This window comes from Chrysoperla carnea, chromosome 1 (genome assembly GCF_905475395.1).
Source record: "Chrysoperla carnea chromosome 1, inChrCarn1.1, whole genome shotgun sequence".
Classification (NCBI taxonomy): domain Eukaryota; kingdom Metazoa; phylum Arthropoda; class Insecta; order Neuroptera; family Chrysopidae; genus Chrysoperla; species Chrysoperla carnea.
In genome coordinates, this window is record NC_058337.1 from 83,655,948 (window position 1) to 83,682,049 (window position 26,102).

The 26,102-nt window shown below is 28.3% G+C and overlaps 1 protein-coding gene across 1 annotated transcript in view; it reads right to left on the reverse strand.

Moving 5' to 3' along the window:
- Positions 1–26,102, reverse strand: part of LOC123291602 (limbic system-associated membrane protein-like) — a 235,939-nt gene that overhangs the window by 76,831 nt on the left and 133,006 nt on the right. Inside the window, exon 3 of the mRNA XM_044871946.1 lies at positions 491–688. Within this exon, the coding sequence (XP_044727881.1) occupies positions 491–688 (198 nt within the window). The remainder of the gene's footprint in view (positions 1–490; positions 689–26,102) is intronic.

A 26,102-nucleotide genomic window follows, 5' to 3' on the forward strand; every position in this document is an offset into this window, starting at 1 on the left:
ATAAAAATTGTAATTTATGTCTATCATTTTAAGGTTATTTTGGTGCTACAGAAAAAGAAACACCATTAGCTTACAATTTTGAGAAATTGTTCTTCAGCATATTTAAAAGTTAAATATGCCTACTTTTAAAGTCATTTATTTATTAAAAATAATCGGACATCCCTCCCCCTAAAATTTTCAGAATTGATTTAGACTTAGTCTAACTTTATATAAAATAAAAATCAAGCATTTTATCCAAAAAAGCCCTGGCGCTTGTACATCTTTAACTGAAAAATGATCGTTTTTATTTTTTTATTTTGGAGTCTGTTGGTTTTTAGGTTTTATTGATTTCACAGTTTTTTCGAAAAATCTTGTAAATTGTATCACTTGAAATTAACTTAATTATCGCTACCTATCAAAGTGATGCAAGTATCGTTAAAAGTTAAAAGTAAGTAAAGACAATAACATTACTAAAAAGATTAAAGAAATGAATTATATTATTTATACATACCTAAGATTTCGATGGTATGAATTTGATCCCCTGGTGTTCCATCGCCAATTTGACACACGTAATCACCAGCATCTTTTGCATCCACTTCACGAATTTGTAATTGATAGCCCAATAATCGAAATCTTGTATCTAGTGTTACCATTATGTTACCAGCTGATAATAATGTGGATCCTTTACGCCATACTAATACGTAATTACCTGTAACAAAAATCAATATTTTAATATTTATATAAAGCGTTCCTTAATGAGCTTAAAGGAATAAAAATAATTTTCTAATTTTTAGTATAGGGTCTTTTTTCTACGAGGCACACATGCATGACTGTTTCTAAAAGCTAAAGTCGCTCAGCTTCAAAAAGGAGGTTTCAGAGCCCCTCAAGTTTTTACAAATACCGATTAAAAATTATTTTCTAATTATCTTTCTAAGTACAATAAATGCTTGCTCCTTAGGAAGTAAAGTTCTAATTTAAAAATTAAATATATGTATATAGCCCAGATATGGTGGAGGCATTGGGAAAATCAGGTAGTGTTTTCCTGAAAAATGCACTTTAATCGGATTTACAAATTCATGTATTTCAGGTCAATAAGAAACAGGGAATTGGGTCAAATTTAACTAAAGATTTGATTGTGTTATTGATTTTATTTCATTTTATATTGGATTATAATAAATCATTCAAATTTATTTTGTTTCCTGTAAGGAATCAGAGGAAATTCCTAGGTCACCGGGCTTTTAGATTATCCTTTTCAATTGGATATTTCTATATCAAAAAATCTAGAGAGCGTGATAAAAAACTATCTAAAATATTTAGACAATCTCGTAGTTTATAGTAATATCATAAAAATATAAGGTTGCCGATAATACAACAACAAAATTTTAATTTAATTATGAGTTCATCATTTAATGGACAGAGGCGACTTTAAGTAGAATATTGATGTTTGATGAGCGATATCTATATTATCAAATTTATAAGCCTCACTTGCACACAATACATTATATATTTTTGTAGTTGCGTGGTATTGTAAAGCCAAAAATAACTCATTACTTGACTGCAAAACATGTAATTGGTTTATATGTATGTATTGTGCAATAAACCAAAACTTTTTTACAATACTCTAAGCCAGGCATGAGCAAATGTGACTCAGAGAAGTCCCTAACACTTCTGTAACTAAATAACGAACAAGACACCGACAAACTAAGCAGTATCAACCAATAATGCGAGTAAGACGGAAAGACAACATTTTTTTCTACTATCTCATTACTATTAGAAAACCTGAGATAGGTAAAAGAGTCGTATATCCGCCTCGCTTCCTCCTCTATGAGCCATGCGGACTTGTATAAAGAGACACACAATAAAGTTTATGGCACTCAACAAAGTTATAACAATAGTGACTTTGACTTAAAATAACTCGCCCATGCCCGCTCTAGACTTACAATCAACTTAAAAATGTTAATAAATACATTTTTGTATGTAGATTTTAAAAATAGAAGCATTGTTAAAGATATTTGTATTTTCTACATTTATAGAAAATCAGAATGACAAATTGTTATGTAAAACTTTTCTCTGAATATAAAGTTAGCATTCCAAAGTAGAAATATTTTTTAATATACATAGTTCCACAAACATAATATAAATCCAAATAATATTTGTCTATAAATATATATATATATATAGCAAGCGATATGATAATGAAACATTATAAGTTTTAGTATGATTTAACCGCAGGCATTTGGTTTAATTAAGCACTGAATAAATAATATGTTATCTACAAATTTTAACTGTGTGTAACTCTACTATGAAGCATAGAGCAGAATATGTTACTGTTTTAACTGTTACACAAAACTTTATATAACTCACACTCCATCCAATTCCAAATATCATACGGTACACCTCTAAGTTAAAGTTTTCATTTTAAACATCTGTCTATATAACTTATAAAAGGGTTACGTTACATACAGGGTGAATTATGGCTTCTTTGGTTTTCAATTTGAGATAATTTAGTTTTAGGAATCAACAAAACTTTGATGGTATCTTTGTTAATTTATTAAATTCATCAATTATATTATTGTTTCAAATTGAAATATTATAGGACTTTACTTTTAGATGTAATTAACTTTACTTTAAATTTGTTGTTTGATCTGTACGATTAAAGTTTCTATTATTATCAAAAAAAAAAGCTTCAAATAAATCGGTTTGATCTCTTGTTAAAATTTATACACATATTTCATGGGAAATCATTAATTTAAGCACTAAATTGCTGTTAGTTGAAGAGATTATCAATTTTTATACCATGTATATGAAATATACCAAGGTATACTAAGTTTAATCAAGTTTGTAACGTTTAAAAATATTGATAGTATACAAAATTTTGGTATAGGTGTTTATAAAATCACCTAATAAGTCCATTTCCGGTTGTCTGTCTGTCTGTCGTCTGTATGCCCGTCTGTCATCACGATTACTCAAAAACGAAAAGAGATACCAAGCTGAATTTTTTAAAGCGTGTTTAGGACGTAAAAAGTGAGGTCGAGTTCGCAAATGAACAACAGAGGTCAATTGGGCTTTGAGTTGTAGGACCCATCTTGTAAACCGGTAGAGATAGGACAAAAGTTTAAATGTAAGAAATGTTCTTTAAAAAAAAAAATAAACAACTTTTGTTTGAAACATTTTTTCATAATGTATGGTACCTATGTGTAGTGTGACAGAGTAATCAATACTGTACAATCAATGTATAGATTCATGGTATTTCAACAGTTAACCTAGTCAATTGTTTGTTTTTACGTCTATTTTTTAATTTTAATAACTTTACCTATGTGGTCAACGAACATAAATAGTTTATTGTTTTTGTGCAACTATTCATGTACCTCTAAAAACTATTTATTTTAATAGTTTAACTAAAAATTGGCTTCTATTAAATTTGAATGGAATTTCTTGATGATATTGCATAAGATACGCCCGGAATTTTTTTTCTTTCACTAGGTATTTTGATTTATGCGTACGTAAATATAAACACACATCTGTTTGCGTGATGGTCTTTTACGAATCATTCAATTAAATGGAAATTTCTGTTTAAGATTATATTTCTAACCGACTTCAAACAAAAAAGGAGGAGTTTATGAATTCTGACAGCGGGATTCATGAGAAAACCATAAAAGTTTTTTGCATTAAGCATGCACGACAGGAGGACGAATAACTAAATATCACGCCAACAGATTTCGATGATTCTTTTTTTAGTGACAAATTAGTTAGTGTACTTCAGATTCACTAAAAATCACAAAATAAAAATACTTTTAATAAAAAGAAAACCAACTTCAAAATAAAAACTTTTCCAAAACAAATTTATATGCACTAAAAAGTAAAAACATTACGATAATATAATGTAGTTAAAATTATTGTTGTTTTTGGAATCGGTGTCAGCCAAGCTAATATAGCAAACTGTTCTATCAGAGTTGTTTCCTTGGTTGACACCGACTCCAAAAAAAACAATAATTTTAACTGTATTATATTATCGTTATTTTTTTTACTTTTTAATACATATTAATTTGTTTTGGAAAAGTTTTTATTTTGAAATCGGTTTTCCTTTTGTTAAAAGATTTTTAATATCTATTTTAGATAATACTTGCACAAAAAAAAAGAAAAACTATTATTAAATATTTTATTTTATGGAACAAGAAATGAGTATAAATATTTTCATTCATATTTGTATTTTCACCAAATTATTCGTAGTAAAATTTCCAGAAATATAAAATCATAGAAAGTATTAGAATAATTATTATTGTCATTGGTTCTTTTTACTACAAATAGGTACATTTATTTAGAATATGTCATTTACAATAGAAAATTTCTCTATATTAATAAGTATGAGATCACAATTATTTTATTATGTTTTATTGAGAATATGGCATCCCTAGTAGCTCAGTTGGTTAGTAGGATAGTAGGATCGATTCAGCCTCACAACAAAAATTAATTTAAACAAGTGAAAACCAACAGTTGACTGAGCTAATTCTTGAAATACCATGCATAGTCAGTGTTGATTTCTTTATCACATTACGCATACAAACATGTGACACATACATAACTGATAATCAAGTATAGTACATATTATAAAATTTCCGCCTAATTGGAGCCCTCACGGGTAAACAGTGATGCTTACGAAAAAATGTTTCAAACAAAAGTTGTTTAATTTTTGATAAGGAACATTTTTTACATTTAAACTTTTGTTCTATCTCAAACGGTTTACAAGATGGGTCCTATGGACCCAAGACCCAATTGACCTATGATGCTCATTTACGAACTTGACCTCACTTTTTGCGTCCTTAGTACGCTGTAAAAATTTCAACTCGATATCTTTTTTCGTTTTTGAGTTATCGTGTCCACAGACGGACGGACAGACGGACGGACGGACGGACGGACGGACGGACGGACGGACAACCGGAAATGGACTAATTAGGTGTTTTTTTGAACACCTATGACAAAATTTTTTTCCTAACATCATTATTTTTAAGCGTTATAAACTTGGGACTAAACTTAATATACTATGTATATTTCATATATACATGGTGTAAAAATAGTTAACTAATCTAAAAAAATTCAAACCTTTCTTTTTTCAGTCTTTTTATGTTATAATAAACATTTAAACATTTTGAGTTTCAAAAATATTTAACGAATTTCTATATGTCCTTAATTAAGAGATCCCTTTTTAGTGTATCTGTACTTTGAATGCACGCACTGTTGACATATTTAAGTATATTTGACTAAAAATGAGAAACATACACAGCGCTAAATGCGCTTCCTTAAAAGTTTTTTTTTTTTTTCTTCCTTAAAAGTTTTCAATTAAAGGAAACCAACATATTTTTTTGTATGAAGAATTCATAACTGAATCATCCCGTATGGGAAAAAATAACTTCAGGATTCTTTAGAGCATTTGGTATTTATTGTTTGGAGACCTCTCCTTGGTTTATATGTATATAATATTTTAAATAATTTACTTTTAATAATTTAAAAACCGAAAGATATATTTAACAAACATACGAAAGCAATGATTTATGTACTCCGACAACCTTTTAATATTTTTGGAACTTATGTTGTTTTAATTGATAAAAATGTTTATTTTCTTAGGCAGTATTTTGGAATAAATAATCGGAATATTTCATGATATAAAAAAATACAAATGTCTCGACTTATTCATCCTTGAATGCTACATTGTTTTTACTTTTTGCCCCCTTTCCATGAATTATGCATAAATTATTCTCATTCCATTTATCTCTGTATTTATGCATATTTAATATTAAGTAAAACATTTAATTTATTCAGACAAGTATTATGCACAAGCTGGTCTAAAACTAAATAAGCCATGATGGATATGCCCTATGGGCGCCAGAACAATATCTATGTGATTTAGTAAATGTATATTTCTGTTCCAGCAATATCTTTCTGGTTCAGTATCAACTAGTATTCGGTCAATAATTTTGAATTATTTCATTCAATTTATGATAAATATTTCGATTTTATTATTTTATATCTAAATAATTTTCAAAATTTATAGTTTGCTATAAAAATATATAAGTTTTGAATATTTTTACTTCTTATATTACTTTTTGGAAGATTAATTTATTATTCTGCTGCTTAGCGTCCCTAAATATTTTTTTTCTTTAAATTTACTACCCATAATATTTTAATCAACAGCTTTTACATTATTTTTATTCGCATTTTCGGTTAAAAAAAATGAAAATAAGGTCTTCACTAATGAGAAATAGAGCTAATTTAAAAAATATATGGTCAAAGGAGTGATAAACTAAATTTTACTTCCCGCTAAGATATGAAAGTCAAATTCGCAGAAAAAGTGTTAGTTAGATAACAATAAATTATGACAGAAAAATTATATAATATCACAAAAAAGGGCATAAAAAATAAATTAATGTTTTTAGTTAAAAAGTTAGTGTTTCCCTAAGTTAACTAAAAATGACATATTTGAGCGAAAAAGTATTGTTTTTTCTTTTTAATGCTATGATTTCCTTCCTTAATTTTATTTTTGATTTTTATTTACATAAATCTAAAGCATTTAATTTATTCGTAACTAAAAACATTTTTTTATTTGTACCTTATTAAAAATAAAATATTGCTTAGTCTAACAATCAATTATATTTCACCCATAATTTCTGCAGCTATTTGCGTTCAGAAGATCAAAACTGAATTTCATTAAAGATCCGCATAGAACAAATTTAGAGTTGGGTATCTCTAGTAATGCTTTAATTATTGATATTTTTTCTGGAAGATTTAAAGATTCGGTCCGTTAAACGCGACCTTTTCACTCAGAGACCTGATCTCTGTTAGACTTTTCATTTTTTCATAGAAAAACTTTACTTAGCATTCTTCAAGGCTTCTATGGAGAGTTTCTGACTATGCACTAATCGGTTTTTATTAAAAATGGCTTGAAACTTCCAAATTCTTGGATAAGTTAATATTGTGGCTTTATGAATATGGTAAAATTAAGATATAACACTTCAATATTTATGTTTTTATCTTTACTTTCTTTATGTTTTTTTTATTTATCCACATAAGCCACAATCTCTGCTGATCTAAATTGTGATGGTAAAACTTTCAATAATAACTTCACAAACATATTATTCTATGCAAGCTTCAAGCAATTTTGAATACAGATTTAACTATTGTATAAACTGAAAATCTTCAAATTGATTTTGGAAAAGAAGTGCGAATGTAAAAAAAAAAATATGAAAAAAATTTTTCTTTAAATTTTTGAGAAATAAATTGAAAAATATACCAAGCTATCACAAACATTTGAAATCCATAAACGGTAATTAAATCATGTTTTAAGGCTTCATAATTTCTACGTCTTTAAATTTTCGCGTCATCCAAACTAGGATCTGGCTTAATGGATAAATGGATTGTGTACCCACTAAGCCAGGTCCAGATTCAAAACAAATTGTATTTTATTTAGGTCATTCAATATAATAATTCACTATATTAATATACAAATTCATTCATCTTTCATTCATTATACACGTATTTATACAAGTAACACGATGCACATTTTAAATGGTTGCATATATTGAGAACGTATTATATTCTTGAATACAATATGATAGTACGTACTATATATATACATAGTGTTTAATATATACTCAGGCAAACTTCTAGACATAGTAGGGATAGGTATTCAAAACAAATTTAAGCCTAAAAATACAGGTACCAAAATTTTTCATTTTCGAGATACAAGGTTATGAAGTTTGTGAAAGCAAATCCTTTAATTTTCGTTGCAATTAAAAAAGAATATTACCAAAAATACTTTTTGTATCCTTTATAGTCGAATGCATTAGTTCTGGGGACGTACTCACAGGAGTGCGTTAAATTACTGTATTAAATAGCTCTAAAATTAGTGTATTTAGCTGTAGTCCGAAAACTAAAAATTTTGGAATTCACATTTTTGGTTATTAACTGTTTGTTTTGATGTTACCTGCGACTTCCTGAAGAAAAATCCTTAAATTTTTTTGGTATATTTTTATTGTAAATACATAAATAAGGATTATAGTAAATTACGTGGTTTGTATTTTCCAATGAATGATAAATTGTATTTTTAACTATAATTAAACTAAATGTACTTAAGTTAAAAGAATAACTTCAGTAAGATGACGTACATTCAAGCGCACACATTTTTCCAGGAGACCAAATTATTAGTAACATTCCGCAGGTAACATTCAACAATTCTATGTCTATTGTCAGTTCCATGCGTTCACTGCATCAATTACTAGTGACCAACTATACTGGTATAATTTGTATCTATCCTGATACTCTCTTATTCAGGTAAACTTGCAGGAGAGAGAAAGAAAAAGTTGCAGGATGTTTGATCTGATTTACTTAGAGCTTAATTTACTTAAATATATAACTTAAAATGTACTTTAAATTTATGGATTTAACAATTTATTTAATTATGTGAAATTCTTTTTTATACACTAGCTATTTAAAAATAGTTTGATGGCGAAGAATTTAAATTCATTTTAACTAATTTCTCCATATTTCTTAGTACGGCGTATATTAAACTAACGAAAGTACACAAGCAGATACGAAAATTTCCCGAAACTAATATTTTTTTGCTTACAAACACTGAAAAAAATACATTTTAGGTAGAAAAAAGTCTGTAAAAAATTTTAACCACATATACCATATAAAAAATAACATTTTTTTTGTTTTAAATGGAATGGAACGTGAGCAAAATGCTCACAATGCGGCTAAACACTTTTTTTTTTTAAATGGCACACTTCTTTGCTGCACAATCCTGTACATGGAACACTCTGTGTATAAAATACCTATATCTACAATATGCATGATTTCACTTGTATCGTGCTTTATATATGTATTTCGTGCTTGTTAATCAATTTTGTTATATTATTTCAACTAACAGATGACGATAAAGCTTGCTGGATTCGATACGATGCTATACTTACTGTAAGTTGTATTGTGGTGGTTTGGTTTATTTACTTAATAACTTTACTACATACAATAATTTGCATATTAATTTTAATATATTCAAGAAATTAAAATAAACATAATAAATTGTGTTTGGAAGCGAGAGAAATAATACTTCAAAAAACGAAGGATTATCAGTGATGTGTAAGGTTAATTTAGTAGCCTTTTGATCGTCTATGTACTTTATTATGTGGCGTTTGTTAATTAAGGCGCAGGAAAATGAACGTATATGAAATTTAGAGTAAGATATAAAAACAAGAGTAAAATGTATTTTGGTTCATTATCTCATTTGTCATTTCTCAGATATTGCTGTCTTTGAGATAGCAATCAGGAATATTAATTTTTTTTTTAATATCCATTTATAACAGAGGTCATCCACATCATCATTTTTAATCTTTATTTATTTTCAATCTACATCCGAATATAATTAAATTTATATGATGTGGAAAAATGGGATGAAACTCAAACTAAATAAGTAGAAAAATGTTTTAGTGTTAATTTTAACAGCTATGAATCAATATCCAGAGATCTGGATAGAAGATAGTATAGGATATAGATTGTTAGTTGCAGCGATTTTTTAAACAAATATAATATTAGTCTTAAAAAGTAACTTGTACATTTATAGGCCTTCATATGGTTTTTTTCGTGACGAAAAGCATATTTGAAACATGCTTGATCTCTTCCTCTTTTTAACCGACTTCAAACAAAAAAGGTGGAGGTTCTCAATTCGACTTTTTTAATGTGTGTTACCTCAGAATTTTCGACTGGGTAAGCCGATTTTGATGATTCTTTATCTATTTGAAAGATAGTGCTTCATTTTGGTCGAGTTCTAACAACGGCATGCATGAGAAAACCATAAGAGTCTTAAATTTGCATTAAGTATCCAGGACAAGAAGACGAATAACTCAATATCACGCCAACCGATTTCGATGATTCTTTTTTTTTGTGACAAATTAGTAAGTGTACTTTAGATTCACTAAAACTGACAAATTGAAAAAACTATTGACAAAAAGAAAACCTTCAAAAAAAAAAAACTATTCCAAAACAAATAAATGTGCACTAAAATGTAAAAAAAATAACGATAATATAATGTAGTTAAATTATTGTTATTTTTGGAGTCAGTGTCAGCCAAGCTAATGTAGCCAACTGTTGTGTCAGAGTTGTTTTCTTGGCTGATACCGAATCAAAAAATAACAATAATTTTTACTACATTATATTATCGTAATTTTTTTTACTTTTTTGTGCATATTAATTTGTTTTGGAAAAGTTTTTCTTGTGAAGTCGGTTTTTCTTTTTGTTAAAAGTTTTTTTTTATTACTTTAAAAGTGCATAACAAGTCCATGCCCTCAACAATATTAAAATATAATGTACGCTAGGCAAGTATTCATATTTTTCACTTCCAGGAAGTGATTACCACAAATAAATATTACTATTACACTATTTGATTTTATAGTTTCCATGATATCTATGAATATTATTAGTACTAATAGCATTATCGTCATTATTCGTGCTAACTGTGTATTGAATATTATTCCTATAACTGTAAATAACGGTAATTGTATTCAATACTTTAATTAAATGAATAAACTATTGTTTTCATATTATATTGTATCTACATATAAATGTTTGAAAACCATTGACATATACAACTGTCAGTTGATGTAAAAAACTAAAAGCTCGAATAAACATAAAAAAAAATGTACTGAACGTGTTGTAAAACTAAATGGCTTTTTCTTCTTTAACTTTCTTTTAAGGATGTATGAGTATGACAACAATGTTTGATTTAAAGGTTCAAAATTTTTTATAAGACAGCCTTTTACTCAAAGAATATGTGGTTAAAATTTCAGCATATGTATCCATGCATATTTTTAATAAAAAAAAAGTAAAAAAAATTATTATCACTTGGAATGAATGAAAGCAAATTTTAAACAAAATTTTTAACAGAAAGTAAACATATAAGCAAGCAATGGCATAGAAAAGAAGAAAATCAAGTGTCTCCATCCACATAAGGGATGTAAGAGCAGGGTAGATTTAGGGTTGGAGTTATTTTTATCTTATTTTCAACTTTGATGAATTTTGTTATAACTTCATGAATGTAGACGAAAAATAAGAATAAAATTTTTCGAAATATCGCCAAATCGGCAAATATATATATAATTTGCCTTGGTTTTCGAAATATCGAAAGCTGAATAATTAAAAAAAAAAGTACTTCGCTCGCACGATGAGCCACCGTGCATGACTTTGCAGCTAGAATATGTGCGGAGCGAAGTATACTATAAACACAACAAAGTATGAATTTTTTTCAAACCCATCCTAACTTGAAACGGATTCAATTTTGGGCCATGGACAATTACTTTGGATCACCAACAATTGTTTAAATTTCCTTACCTACTTGAGTAAATATGAAGAAATGGTTATAGCATTTTACTTCAATACCACATTCTATATTAACTACATCCAGGTTCTATATATCGATGTATAACCTATTATATGTTAAGCATGTTATATGATTGTTGACATGGTTCATACAACACAAACCTAGGCTATGCTGACTAAATAACCAAATAACAATGTTATTTGCTTCTTGTTGTCAAATAACCATGAAGTCACACGCAGCATTTGTTTATTAAAGCCACAATATAAACCTTGTAAATACAGACTACCTACAATACATTAAAATAATATACAGGATGGGACATTTTAATCTATACACTTAAATATCTAGTTTTGGAATAATGTTTTAGCCAAAAGTTGTCAAGGGTTATAGAGGATATTCGCCTATGTCCATGACTTTGACCCTATAATTATCGATAAACTTTAAGAGTATTTTCTTTCTATTGAATGCAATAAAGATATATTTTAAAGTTTCCTCCGAAAACTAACGTTTTCCGACAAAATGTTTTGAAAAAAAAGTTGTTATATTTTTTATTAGGTTCAGCTTTCCAATTTAAAGTGTTATTCTATCTCTTATTGTTTGGGATCTTAATTGGATATTGAAGAAACCCGAAGAACTAGGATCAATCTGATGTCAGAACATGGTGTTCCTCACATCAAAACAAGATATTTGGTGTATAGATTAAAATGACTCACTCTGTATAAACATTTGCTGTGCTGTTTGTCCTTTTTGATGTGGTGGTGAACTGTGTAAATATGATTGTGGCAATGATTTTTAAATAGTTCAAAATAATTATAATAATATCATATAATTATAATTGTTTTTAAACTAGCTTTTAGGTGAGTTCATGATATGAGAAAATCTTTTATTCTTTTTACCTGCCTTCTGGAGGATTAATAAAGTTAAGAGTGGTAATTAAAATAATTATGAAAATTGCTGCGTTTATGAAAATTAATATAAATATTATGAAAGATAATAAATGACAGAAATTAAAAAAAGATCCAACATAGAATTGGTTTTCAAAAATTCAATAAAGTAATTTTATGCATTACAATGTCACGTGGCTTAAAAGCCAGAGAGAATGGGTTCAATTTTTAGATATTTTATGGTTTCCTGCCTAGCGGAACGATCGTATTTTAAGAAAACTAGTTATTTGAAGCTTTTTACTATTCTTGGAAAGAGCGAACGTACATTATGCTATTTATCAAAATTGGAAAACGAAGGATAAATTTGTAACGTTTTTAATTGACATAGCGAAAGTATAGGGTTTATTTTAAAATAAAATTAAAGCCTTGCTCAACCTAAATAAATATGCCTTCCTTGCACCTCCACCATGCCAATTTCATAAATACTTTATTTTCAAATGACGTCATGATATGAGGTTGGTGGTTGTAGTATTCGAGAATTGGAATTAGGTGAAAACTGATTTGAAAAGTTCATTACATTAATACCTATAGGTCAAGCTAATATTGAAGTAGATGAAAACGAAAGATTGGCAAAAGATTCATTTGGGACTGTTTGATTGTTCTGTTCTAATACCTTTTCGGATTTTCAGTCCAATTTCGGGACACAGGGGTAAAATAAAGTCACGTTTTACAATTTTTACCCACTTTCAAATTAGTTTCACTATTTTAAATTTATATTTGCCATAATTTATCTCTGATAGCTTCGTTGGTTTTAATTCTTTGATTGCGGAATCTTAATTTTTTTGAAAATAATATGCAGCCCATGTTACTCGCTGATAATGTAGCTTTCTATAGATGTTTCCAATGTTCACCAATATTAATATATCCAAAAGCTTTCATCCTTCTTTTCACCACCTTAAGAGTTAAATTTTCCAAAATCCTTCCTTAGGCTCCATTTATAGTATCAAAAAAACCAACATGCATATTTATTTTTTCGTAGCCCCGCGAGTTTTAGCTGTGCGTTGATATGTCAGTCAGTTGGTCGTGCAATGTTTTTTCTATTTTGCCTGTAGGTACCTTTATCACTAGGTCTCAAAAAGCTCGGTTCAACTCTGTTAGAGTTTTATTATATTAATAAATATAAAATGACAATAAAAATTATGTAAATAATAATTTTTTTAGTTAAATAAACAAATAATATTTCAATAAAATGCATGTCAAAATAAACAATAGCGCGTTTGAAATAAATATTAAAGAATTAATTTATAGGTTATGACTGTTATATGCACGGTATGTATATTTACAGGATGTTCCTCATATTTGCAGCAAAATTTATAAAAAAAATGTAAAAATTTGAATTTGTATTTTGTGATGTTTCTATTATAAACTAGCTGACCCGGCGAACTTTGTATCGATTAACAGTCGATTAATACTATAACAAGTTGTACCTTAAAAGTTGGCATGAAATTTTTCCGAACTTCTATTGCTGCTTTTATATTATAGATATTACCAACCTTTCTTAACTTTGAAAGTGGTTATGCTATTTAAAAATTCAAAATTATTTTAAGATCACTGACCAAAATGGCGAGGATTGAGAAAAGAAAAAGAGGACCAAAGATTGTTGGAATAGCGAAAAAACTAATTTTCTTTGATTTCAATGATTGACTAGGCATAAAAAGCCAAGAATTCAATTAAATTTTTGACAAAAGTTGTGTAAGCTTTAATATATATAATTTTTTTTAACATTGCTGTTTTGTTTGTATTATAACGATAGTATAGATCACGATAGTAAAGTACTCTGAATTCCGAGAATCAACTTAAAATTTCTGAGAAAAAATGTGTAATTGATCAAAATTCAGTAAAGTTTTACATAATTCTTTTGTTGCCTTTGGAGCGCATAATTATTTAGACATCAAATATTATACGCATTTACAATATCAATAATAATAAATAATATTTTACCCGTTCAACTTGACAACTAGAAGCGATGAAAAAATTATTATTCAATATAATGTCACTTAAAAATACATTGATAGCCAAACCATAGACGGTGTCAAGTGTAATATCTTCTACAGGAATAAGAAATGTCTACTCCAGTATGATAAAGATGAAAAAAAGGAATAAAAATTGAAAGAAAAACTATCTATGTTGGCAGATTTCTCGTTATTTATAATAACAAACACCTATCCTTATACCAACATATATGATGACATGACATGCGATGTTAGTGGATTGCGAACATCAGCCCCTTTTTTTTTATCTCAATTCAAAAACGTAACCAAACACTTTAGTAAGCGACAAACTTAACACATCATTGTATGTGATAATAACATGTATTAATATTTAATAGACAACGCCTTATACATCAATTCAAGCCTATTCATTCTAAGGTTGTACGTTTATACGAGTGAAGAAAAGGGATTGCACTGTTTTGTTCAATTCTGAAACAACATTATCATTTACAAAATGATTTTTTTGGTTTGATGGTTCATTGGTGGGATAATACCTTACTATTTGGATATCCCCGGATTATGGTAAGCACATTAAACATACAAACGAATAGTGATAAAATTTTACCTTTGTAGAAGCCATGTTAGAATAAAATATTAAGATAAAACATTGATTCGGGCAAAATCTAAATAAGGAATTGCAATGCAGCGAATGTTCTATGCACAGTTTGGAATTACTCGTCATGGCTTGGTTATTAATCGGAATATCATCCGAAGCCATAAATAACAAATTTTAATTTAGGAAAAAAAACACGCTTTAAGGCACTGAACATTGATAATATTTTTAATTGTAATGTAAAATTCAAAGCGTGGGGTGGTCTCTACATATTATCCACTTTAAGTAATATTCAAGATTATATTATTAAAGTAATAAAGATAAGACCCTTCCTGCTGAGCTTGGGGCAGGATACTGGTATAAAACTTTAAAATTATTGTTAGTTTCAAGTAAAGTGTTCAAATAATAGAAAATGTGAGTTTTTTACTTAAAAAATAATCACTCTAATTCCTACAGCGTCAAGCGTCAACGCATTGTATAGCAATTCTTGGTGTTAGTAGAACAACGTAAATGTAACAAACGAATTCTGGTCTTTAATAGATCAACTGATACTGTTGATCATAAGTTCATTATTCAAAAACCGTTTATCATTCATGGGTGTCTGATGTGTTTTAAGTGTAAACAAAATAAGGTAAAACATACAGTTTTTTAACGAGATTGTTAACAGACAATGATAAGACGGAAAGGCTTTATTTTTCATATTGATTGTTTTATGACAATGTACCAAAAGTGTGTACAAATATTGATTTATTGAAATTATTGGTGCTATTTAATTGAAAAGTTTAGACAATTAACCTTAGTAATGGTCGAATATCATCTAATCTAGGGTTTTCCATAGTATAGGTCGGGATCGAATATTAGTTGGATCCTGAAACCAACAATCTCGGTCGTTATAATCGATAGTCGTTATAAACGATATGTTTATTTTTATATTAAATTGAAAACATTTGCATATTTACACATTTTGGTCGTTATTACTGACTTATTAAAATAACAATTGGTCGCCAAAACCGGTATATGAGTTATTTAGATCCATAATAAAGTAACTAAGACTCTAAGTATTGTAATTTGAAGTAATTTTAAGGAATGTAAACTAAGATTGACAATTTAGCAAAAGGGCAGTCGGTGAATTAACGAAGACGGATGTCCAGTTAAGGAGATCAGGCAAGAGATAAGTACTGAATTAAAAATATTTTAGATGGGTGGGGAACCAAATTTCAAAATTTTTGTTATAATATGGCGACTCCTTAGTAGATCGAATTACGTAATTATTACGAATTACGTATTTATAGATGGCTTTTAGAACGCAATGATCGGATTGGAATCATCGGAAAAGTATTGCATGGTAACTTTCATGAATGGCTGGAGCACCTTGGCATATTAACAAAAATTACCCAATAACAAATAAAATATCGACTGTAACACACTCTTTTAATCGTCGTTTCCTTTCCGAGGTACGTTATTCGACTTACTAAGGTGTCGCTATTAGTGTAAGAAGTAGCTTCAAACTATTTGTCAGTGTTCTGTACACAAACCGAAATGATATTTAGTTAAAGCCGGGTAGTTTGCTTGTTAACATTTGCGACAACTTATCCAAATATTATGTATTTAGGTAATGTAAATGACTCTGTGTCATGCATGTTTTCAGTTATAGTTATGTATTTGGAAAGAGAGTTTATAAAATATCCAACTGTGGTTAAAAAGTAAATGTCACGCTTCATTCATTCAAATTACAACGCTGCCCATTTCAATAACGATTTTTAGTATAGTAAGAGTTCGGATTCAACCAAATTTTATATCTTTTTGGATATCTTATTTATGATTATATATATTATTGTTTTAATTGGATATTTTATCTATATTAAACAGGGTTGGCCATTTTAATCTATAATGGCTAATAGCTCTTTTTGTAGTTAACCAATCAACAACTAACCACAGTAAAAAATATACAGTTTGATAGCGGGCATCATGTTCTGACATCAGATTGGACCTAGTTCTTCGGGTTGCTATAAAGCCAACCTAGATTCTAGACGGTAAGAGATAAAGAATAACAATTTAAATAAAAAAGTTGATCCTCATAAAAAACTAACAATTTTTGTAAAATTTTATTTTCGAAAAACGTTAGATTGCGCAGGAAATGCGGCTTAAAAATATGTCATTTAATCGAAAGGAAATATAAATTTAAACAAATTTTTATACAGCCATCTTTTTATTTCCGGTTTTATAAAAATTTCTTATACATTGCAGCTATTTAAGAAAATTTCGATTTCGGAAAAATCGGAACAATTAGGGGAAAGTGGTCTAAAATGATGTAATTTATAGCCAAACTATTCGGCATATATACAACGTCGTAATATTTTTGAATTCTTTATTCAAATGTTACAATATTGGTATGTAAATTTCTTTTGATCTGTTCAAATTTTTAGAACTATTCAATATTTCTCGGGATCGTTTTGACCGACCTTGTAAGGATAGTGGGTAAAATGATCCCATTGCATTTTTTATCAAACAGTTCATATAAAATATTAACTGTTTCCTTACATTGCATCAACGATTAGTATAAAAACAAAAATCACTGGTAAATTCGTCTAAACCAATACATTCAAGACCCGTTACATTATGGGGGTCATTTTATCTATTATAATTTTACACACAAAATAAGGATCATTTTAGCCTATATAAAGGAGATCATTTTACCCGCAACGACATATTTGAATATTGTCATAAAAACTGATCTTAAAATTTATTATACGCCTTTGAAAATGTGTTGTAATATTATTAAAAGTCAACAAAAGCCAATAGGAAAAACAGCCAGCCGACAAAAACTAATTCAAAAAAAGAAATTTTACGTTGAAATTTGTCTTACCATAAATCATAAGCAGTAAAATTAATAGTTTTGCTACAAAACACAAATAAGCTTATACCATAAATCTTTGTTGAACGATTAATTTGATCGCGCAGAAACCATTTATTGATAAATATACTAGATAGCTTAGAATGGTTTAATTAAAACAACGATGATTTTACCATGAGGAATCATTATAGACCACTTTAATTATAACTTCCTATACTGCAAAGTTAATAAATTTTTTGACATTTAAAGACCTTCATACAACTTTCCCACTCATTAATTTCATTTATTGCACAATAGATTATCTTGTCTTGATGAACTAGGTACTCAGTTTTCCATGTTAGAAATTTGTTCGTCATTATTCTAAGAATCCCATGATACTGTATAGTATACAATATTTAACCAAAATTTTGAAATACCATATATACAAACCATATAACAACACTGGGTCCATTATTGTTTATTTTGAAAGTTTTATTATACCTCATATATACGTACACAGTACACACACATAACATTATTATTGAAACAATGCAATGTATACAGTGTTTAATAATATAGTAAATGTTACAGAATGTATTGTTACAGGACCATAGCAAACATGCACATAGTCTAAAATCAAATATTCATTTTATTGTTATTATTATTATTATTATTATTATTATAACAATCCATATGCATATATAATACACAGTACGTTTGTTAAATCAATTGACCGCAAATAATACAACTATATAGGTTAGAGCTATTGTACTTGGAAGTCGTTATCTTGAGGCTACACCACAGGGAAACTTCATTGGTAAGACAAATCTACTATATGAAAATAGAAGTTTTCATTTTAAATAGCTTATTCTAATTAAAATTCTTTATTAAAAATTTGTTATCAGTAGAACTGTCATCTATCTTTTTGAAGTGTATATTTTCTCCTCAATAGATTCTTTTTACTATAGGATTATTGTTTTTTAATGTTTTGTGAAAGGTGAACAAAATCTTAAAAATCGATAAAATCAAATATGTTCTGAAATAAAATGAGTGGAAGACACCTCCAATAGGCACTTTCTTGATTCTATCTCAACCTAAATACATATTTATAATCCTCTAGATCAATTTGAAGAGCTATGGGCAAATTTACAGATTTCATCTCAACTAACTTCCTTAAATCTTTACTCAACTAAGAAATAGATTTTTATAGGTGTTGTTGTTATAATTTGGTCCACCGTTTTTATGTAAAAAGAGGAATTACAGGCGGTTTGTTGCCAATTTTATCTTGAAAAGCGATGAAACATATCAACTAATAAAAAAAGCTTTTTGAACTAAGGTGATAAATAGACTACTTTGGCATTATTAACATATGGAAAGTGAGGACTCATTGGAAGACTAAAACAATAGTGTAGAAGAAATTATAAATTAAAGATGAGAAAAAATATTCAACTTTTGAACAAATCGATTCAATAATCGAAATAAAACTTTTTCCAAAGTTGACTAAAAAAAATTTTTTTTCATTGTAGATTAAAGACATAATTGTGTTTTCTTTTCATGAATTAACTTATCCAAGTATTTGCAATTTTATTAATCTAAAGACAGCTGTTTAACAATTAAGCAGTGAAAATAAAAATTAAAACGTGAAATATACCAGAGTATATTAAGTAAAGTCCAAAGTTGGAAATGCTTAGAAATATTGATAATACGAACAAAATTTTGGTATAGTGAACTCAAAATTAAAAAAATTAACTTGAGTTCGAAAACGACCTATCCAAATGCATTGATAATGAATGTCTTTATTGTTAAAAATTCGAATCAATCAATCAGAAAATTGCCAGGCAAAATATTGATTAAGCGATTTAGTTAGTAATCCAAACATCTATGTCAATTTCTAATTAGAATATAATAAATTGAATTTCACATTTGAAAAAAGTAAATATTCATTTAATGAAGATTGATTGTGATGTTTCATCGAAAATGTGAAAGAAATAAAAAAACATTTTATTATTAAAATAAATATTATTGAATTGTGGTAGAGAAGGCACTCTTATTTACTTACTTCGTTCATATTATTATTGCATTTGAAATGGTTAGACGAGAAATTAATAAATACAACAAAAATAAATAAAAAATAAAGAATTATTTTCTCTTTTTCAGCTTAGTTTTTTAAGTTTTTCTAGTCACCATGTTATTTTCATACATAAATTTGCATATTTATTGTATATAGAAAATGTGTATATGTATAATATAGCTTGAACTTAATGAGTTTTCCATTAAAACAGGATTGGATCAAGATAAATTATTTTTCTCTATATAATCAATAAATTTTACTAATTTCTATCGACAAAATTGTATTAGATAATGGAAAATTGGCATGAACTTGTAACAAACTTTATTGAATTTACAAATAAAATTGATTTTAAACTGAATCTAAAACTGCCTAAGATGAGATTATTATCAGCAGTTCCTATTCTAATTAAAAGACGTCAAAAACATATAATCATTTTCCCTAAATTAACCGAGCCTCTTTTTATTATTCAAATAAATAAATACTGGCACTTTCAACTTTCTTCATACTCCATTATTCCTTCGGAATCCGCTTCTGTCTATTACCACTGCATTAAATTCCACATGCTGTCTAAGAGAAAGAAGGTTTTTAGTTTTGTTTATATAAAAACAAATGCACAATTAATATTAAATTTACGTACATATAAATATTACCGTGTGCCTCAAATATCTCTTTCAAAACTAAGATTTGCATTAATGGTATTTCGACACCGTAAAAATGAAAATGATACCAACAATTTGAAATTTTATTTATCAATTAATCATCAAAGTTTTCATTTTTATTCATAGTTCTTAATTATGGTATGATTATAAGGCTTAAAGCTTGAGGTATATTGATATAAAAAGCTAATGTAAATGTTAACATTTTTAAAAGCACTCATTTAGTAAAAACAAACATTTATTATGACTTCTTCATATACCACCATGTAATAAATAATAGTTTAAACAAGTGAAAACAAACAATTGACTGAGTTAATTGTTGAAATGCATAGTCAGTGTTGATTTCTTTATCACATTACACATACATACATGTGACACATACATAACTGATAATCAAGTATAGTACATATTATAAAATTTCCGCTTAATTGGCGCCCTCACGGGTAAACAGTGATGTTTACGAAAAAATGTTTCAAACAAAAGTTGTTTAATTTTTGATAAGGAATTTTTTTTTTTTTTTTTTACATTTAAACTTTTGTTCTATCTCTAACGGTTTAGAAGATGGGTCCTACGGACCCAAGACCCAATTGACCTATGAGGCTCATTTACGAACTTGACCTCACTTTTTACGTCCTGAGTACGCTGTAAAAACTTCAGCTCGATATCTTTTTTCGTTTTTGAGTCATCGTGTCCACAGACGGACGGATGGACGGGCGGACAACCGGAAATGGACTAATTAGGTGATTTTATGAACACCTATGACAAAATTTTTTTCCTAGCATCATTATTTTTAAGCGTTACAAACTTGGGACTAAACTTAATATACTAAGTATATTTCATATATGCATGGTATAAAAACTAAGAAAACACGCTTTTGTAACTAGCTGAACTAAAAGATTGAAAATAATTTCTTTAAATTCAAAAAAATCCATTTAATCCATTTATCGTAAGAAAAGCGTGAGGTGCTAAATTTCAGTTATTGTAAATATTTTATAGACAGATATTGCTAAGAGTAAAGTCATTATAAAATATCTTAAAAATACCCCACGCTTTTTTACGACAAAATGACTTTTTCGAATTTAAATTAATTATTTTCTACCTTTTAGTGGAGCTAGTTACAAAAGCGTGTTTTTTAGTTCTTTAAACTATTATTTATTTTGTGTTTTTTAGACTATTATTTATTTATCAAAAATTCAGTATATATATGGTGGGAGCGCAAGTAAATATGTATATTTTCAGATATGGAAATCGTTAATCCTGGAAATTTGTATCAGGATAATCGAATAAACTCATTAAATTATTGTATTGTCATCGGTGAGTGATAAGTATGCCAAATTTCGAGTTAATCCGACGTTTTGAAAGGTATCAAAATTTCCGTTACATACTCACATATTAACATACGTATGAAGCAAATAAAAGGGTGTTAAAAACAGGCTGTTTTTATTAATTAATTTATCGTAAACCATAAAGAGATTCGACTTTTTCGAATTTTATACAAAAGGTGTATTAAATACTCATTAATTGACACAAAAATTTCAGTTTTAACCCTTTTAATTTTGATTTTTTGGTAAAAATCTTCAAAGTAAAAGGGGAAAAAGAATACGATTCATAGTGTGGAACGCCTGCGTGTGAATAGGAATGCATCAATCCTCCGACAGAGGATTCTGAGATTGATGCCAATTCGTCCAAATTTTTATTTCCATAAAAAGACTATATATTTTTTATCACAAAAAAGGCTATGTCATAAAAAGTACTTTAGTCATCACCAGAATGCAAGGTGATTGGTACATTTGTGCAAAGTAGCGAACATATTCACTCTTCCATTTATAATATTTATATACATACATTCACTGTTGTCATTCTGATTTCTTTCGTTGCATCTTTTTAGTATGCAATATTTTTTAACAACATTGCACAAGAGAATTTAAAAAACTATTCAATAAAATTAATTACCCATTAAATTCGTGCTGACAATTTAATGTGAAGCAAAAAAAATTAAGTAATTTCAATGAACATGCTTTGTAGATTTAGAACATTTTTCATTTTAATCATTTCTCATTAATAATCTTCTACAAAGATTATAAATCTGAATCTATGTTCCTATTTTTACAAAGAGTATAGCTGCTGTTGCTCAGTTCACACGATTGTTATACTAAATGTTTCTTTTATTTCCAGATACTGGTCTGATTCAAAATTTTCAGTTAATAGTTCCTTGTTCGATGGAGTTTCCCAGCTGTAATAGCCCAGGAACAATGAAATTCAGTTAAAAATAAAGACTAAAGAACAGATGAAAAGAATCACAAATACTACTTCACGGTACTCCATCCTTAATGTAGAGACTTGGGAAGCTTTCTTAGGCTACGGATTAGGAAGCTTTCTTAGGCTTTCGAAGCACAATTTCACCTAAACTCATGCTGCAAGGCAACCGACTCAGAAAAGAAAGTCTCCAGAGATTTTCTTCAAAACTATAGAAGATAAAAGTTGAAAATTTGTATATAGCAATTGAGTTGTTATATTAACTAGTTTCACACTAATGCCATATTAAGGGGGTGGTCCAGGTCATATTAAGAGGATGAAAAATGTGATATTCGATTTCTCAATGTTAAACCCTTTTCCATCCCTTTAGTGTTATTTAATTGAATTGCTGGTTGAAATTAGGCCCAATAAACTAATGAGCTTGAGCTTTTCTATCAAACGGAAACTTATGGTTTTGGAAAATGCTGTGGAAACCTCAGGGCATTAAATTGCGTAATTTAGTTAGAATTTAGTTCTTAGAATAAAAGGTTGCTGATTGGTATCTAGATTGTTGATGTATAGTATTTTATTTCAAATCAATCATCCTCAAGATTAGTTTCCATTTACAAATTATAGAATATCGAGGGATGCAAATTTGTGTGAAACTTTCAATACTTTATTAATGCTATTAATTGTAGTATTTTTTTCAGCCCATCCGATACTTTTAAAGGGGTGAAAACGAGATTCAAAATTATTTTTGAATCAAAACAAAAAAAAATTTTTGGTTCGCAGATTAAAATCGAAATTTTTGCCTAGGATTCTTCTCAGTTTAATAGTTTATTTTTTAAGAATGTATATATCCTTTCATACGAATTTGAGAAATTCCTTATTTTGGTCGAAAATATATATTTGCAGTGTTTTTTGTCTGTTCCTGGTGTTTATTAAGTTGAACTGATTATATTGACATTGGTATTTTCGAGTTGTGATAATAACCAAATTGTTTAGTAGGCCATTGAATAAAATGGTCGAAATGGATGCAAACATCTATGCTAGTCATATAAGAAATATTTTATGTTAAAGTTTAGGTAATTATTATTTTGACTTGTATAGTAGCAAATTCGAAACTTGAAGGTTGATGAAATTGATATTTCCTTTTAATGTCTTAAACCTATCCATCACAATATAATACAAAGAGAAAATGTTCAAAACTTTCCTTGAAACAGTTTTGTATAGAGATCAAAATTATTATTATTTTAATAAATATTTACATAATATGGGTATGATAGATTTTAAAATTCTAATTTTCAATAAATTCGAACTTTACATTTATACATGTTCCTTTAAATTCATTGAGCATCCGTTGTATGATGTGTGGTATCATAGTGTACAGCGTGATTCGTGATTTGGAAAATTGTTTTGATCGTTATTAAAGTTGTTAAGCATGTTCTTGTTTAATTAAGCGTTGACTTTCATAGCAATTTAAAAATGTATTCATGATCATAACTGATATAAGATTTTCGCTTTAGAAAATTTTTTCAAAAATCAAAATTGCATGTTTTTTTGAAAACAACAATATCCATATCAACTGAAAAGTTTCTCTTTCTCTTATCAGTAACCATTACCGAAAATTAAATGTTATCACACACAAGTCTCGATGCTACAGGAGAAAGAAACGCAGCGGGAATGAGTCAAAGCTAGATGAAATGAGAATTGGAAGTGTGACTTTTGATGCATACTCAAAATACAAGCGATATTACTCTCTGTCTATATGTATATGGAACAATCGATGCAGCACAAAAGAGATATTATACTACTTTAGTGTTTTGACATCGCATTTTTTAGCCTGCTCAGATAAATTTATACATTAGTTTCCACTGAATATCGAAAAAACGCTTCCAACAATAGTTTTTTGTTGTGTTTAAAATAACGTCTTTTAATTTTTTTCTGATCATGATGAATGAATTAATTTTTTTCGTTCTTCAATGTTAGGACTTAGAACTTGAAATGAGTTCCTCTAACCAAATCAACTTTTACTCAGGTCACATTTTGGGTTGTAATAAAAAAACATTTTACAAAAAAAAATCGACTTAAAAAAAACTGTTACAAACAAATTAATATGCCCTAAAAAGAAAAAAAACAATAATATGTTATAGTTACAATTATTGTTATTTTTGGAGTCGGTGTCAGCCAAGGAAACAACTGTGACAGAATAGTTTACTATCAACTTGGCTGACACCGATTCCAAAAATAACAATATTTGCAACTACATTATAGTATCGTTATTTTTAACTAATTTATCACTAAAAAAGGATCATGGAAATCGGTTGGCGTGATATTGAGTTATTCATACATTTGTCGCACAGATAATTATTGCAAATTTAAGACTTATATGGGTTTCCCATGGATGTCATTATCAGAACTGGGCTAAATTGTAATGAGACCACACGGGAAGCAGCAGTTTTCAAATAAAAGAATCATCAAATTTGGTTCACCCAGTCGAAAGTTTTGAGGTGACTAACTGGACCTAAAATAGCTTATCACATTATTGTGAAATTAACAAATTAAATGAAACTCAGGTGAAATAAATTAAAACGGATACCACACATAATAGTGTTTTTTTAAGTATTCTAGAAACTCTGAAAAGTACTACATTAGAAAATAAGTAAGAAATAATAAATCAATAATTATACCTTTTGGAAGATAAAACGATACAATATATAGAGAAAAAAGATACATGAGAAAGTATCGTTGGTTTTTCAACGAGTGTTCCTCACGATCTATATATAATATTAATATTTCCTTGTGGTTGTGGGATAATATTTGAGTTTCTATCTATTAAAATCCATTCATTTTCCTACACACACACACGCACACACACAGCTTAAAACCGTTATTAAAAGAGGTATGTTAAAATGGTTCAATGTTCTTTGATTTATATAATAGACACACCCATCTTATTTGCCTTACACAGGATAATTTATTTTAATAAATACAGACTGGCAGCCTCAGATTTCATTCGGAAAAATGAATAGTATATAGTTCACGAAAATTAAAGAACGACTCGTTCGATTTCAATTCTACCTTGTGCGTTTTTAAGAATACAGTAGTGTCTTACTCGGATGTGATTATATTAAGTTATTCTATTAGTCGGGCTGTAACCTTGTAACTAAATATTTGAGCATTTCTACTTTTTCCTAAGTTTCATACTATTTTAGATCTGCTGTGATAGCCATGTAATCAACACTTTCAACGGCGATTGAATTACTACCGCTCTGTTATTATCTCTAACTCCACTAATAAAAATCCTAAGTGCTAAAATCAGGAATATCTAATTGGTCAAACAGCTAGTCGAAATTGTTCTTACCAAAACATTATTGGACAATCTGATTGAATTGGATCATTTGAGTTGCAGAAAAACCATGGCTTCACATTGTCGTGAAGTTTTTACTCTAACTTAAACTGAATTATAAATTGA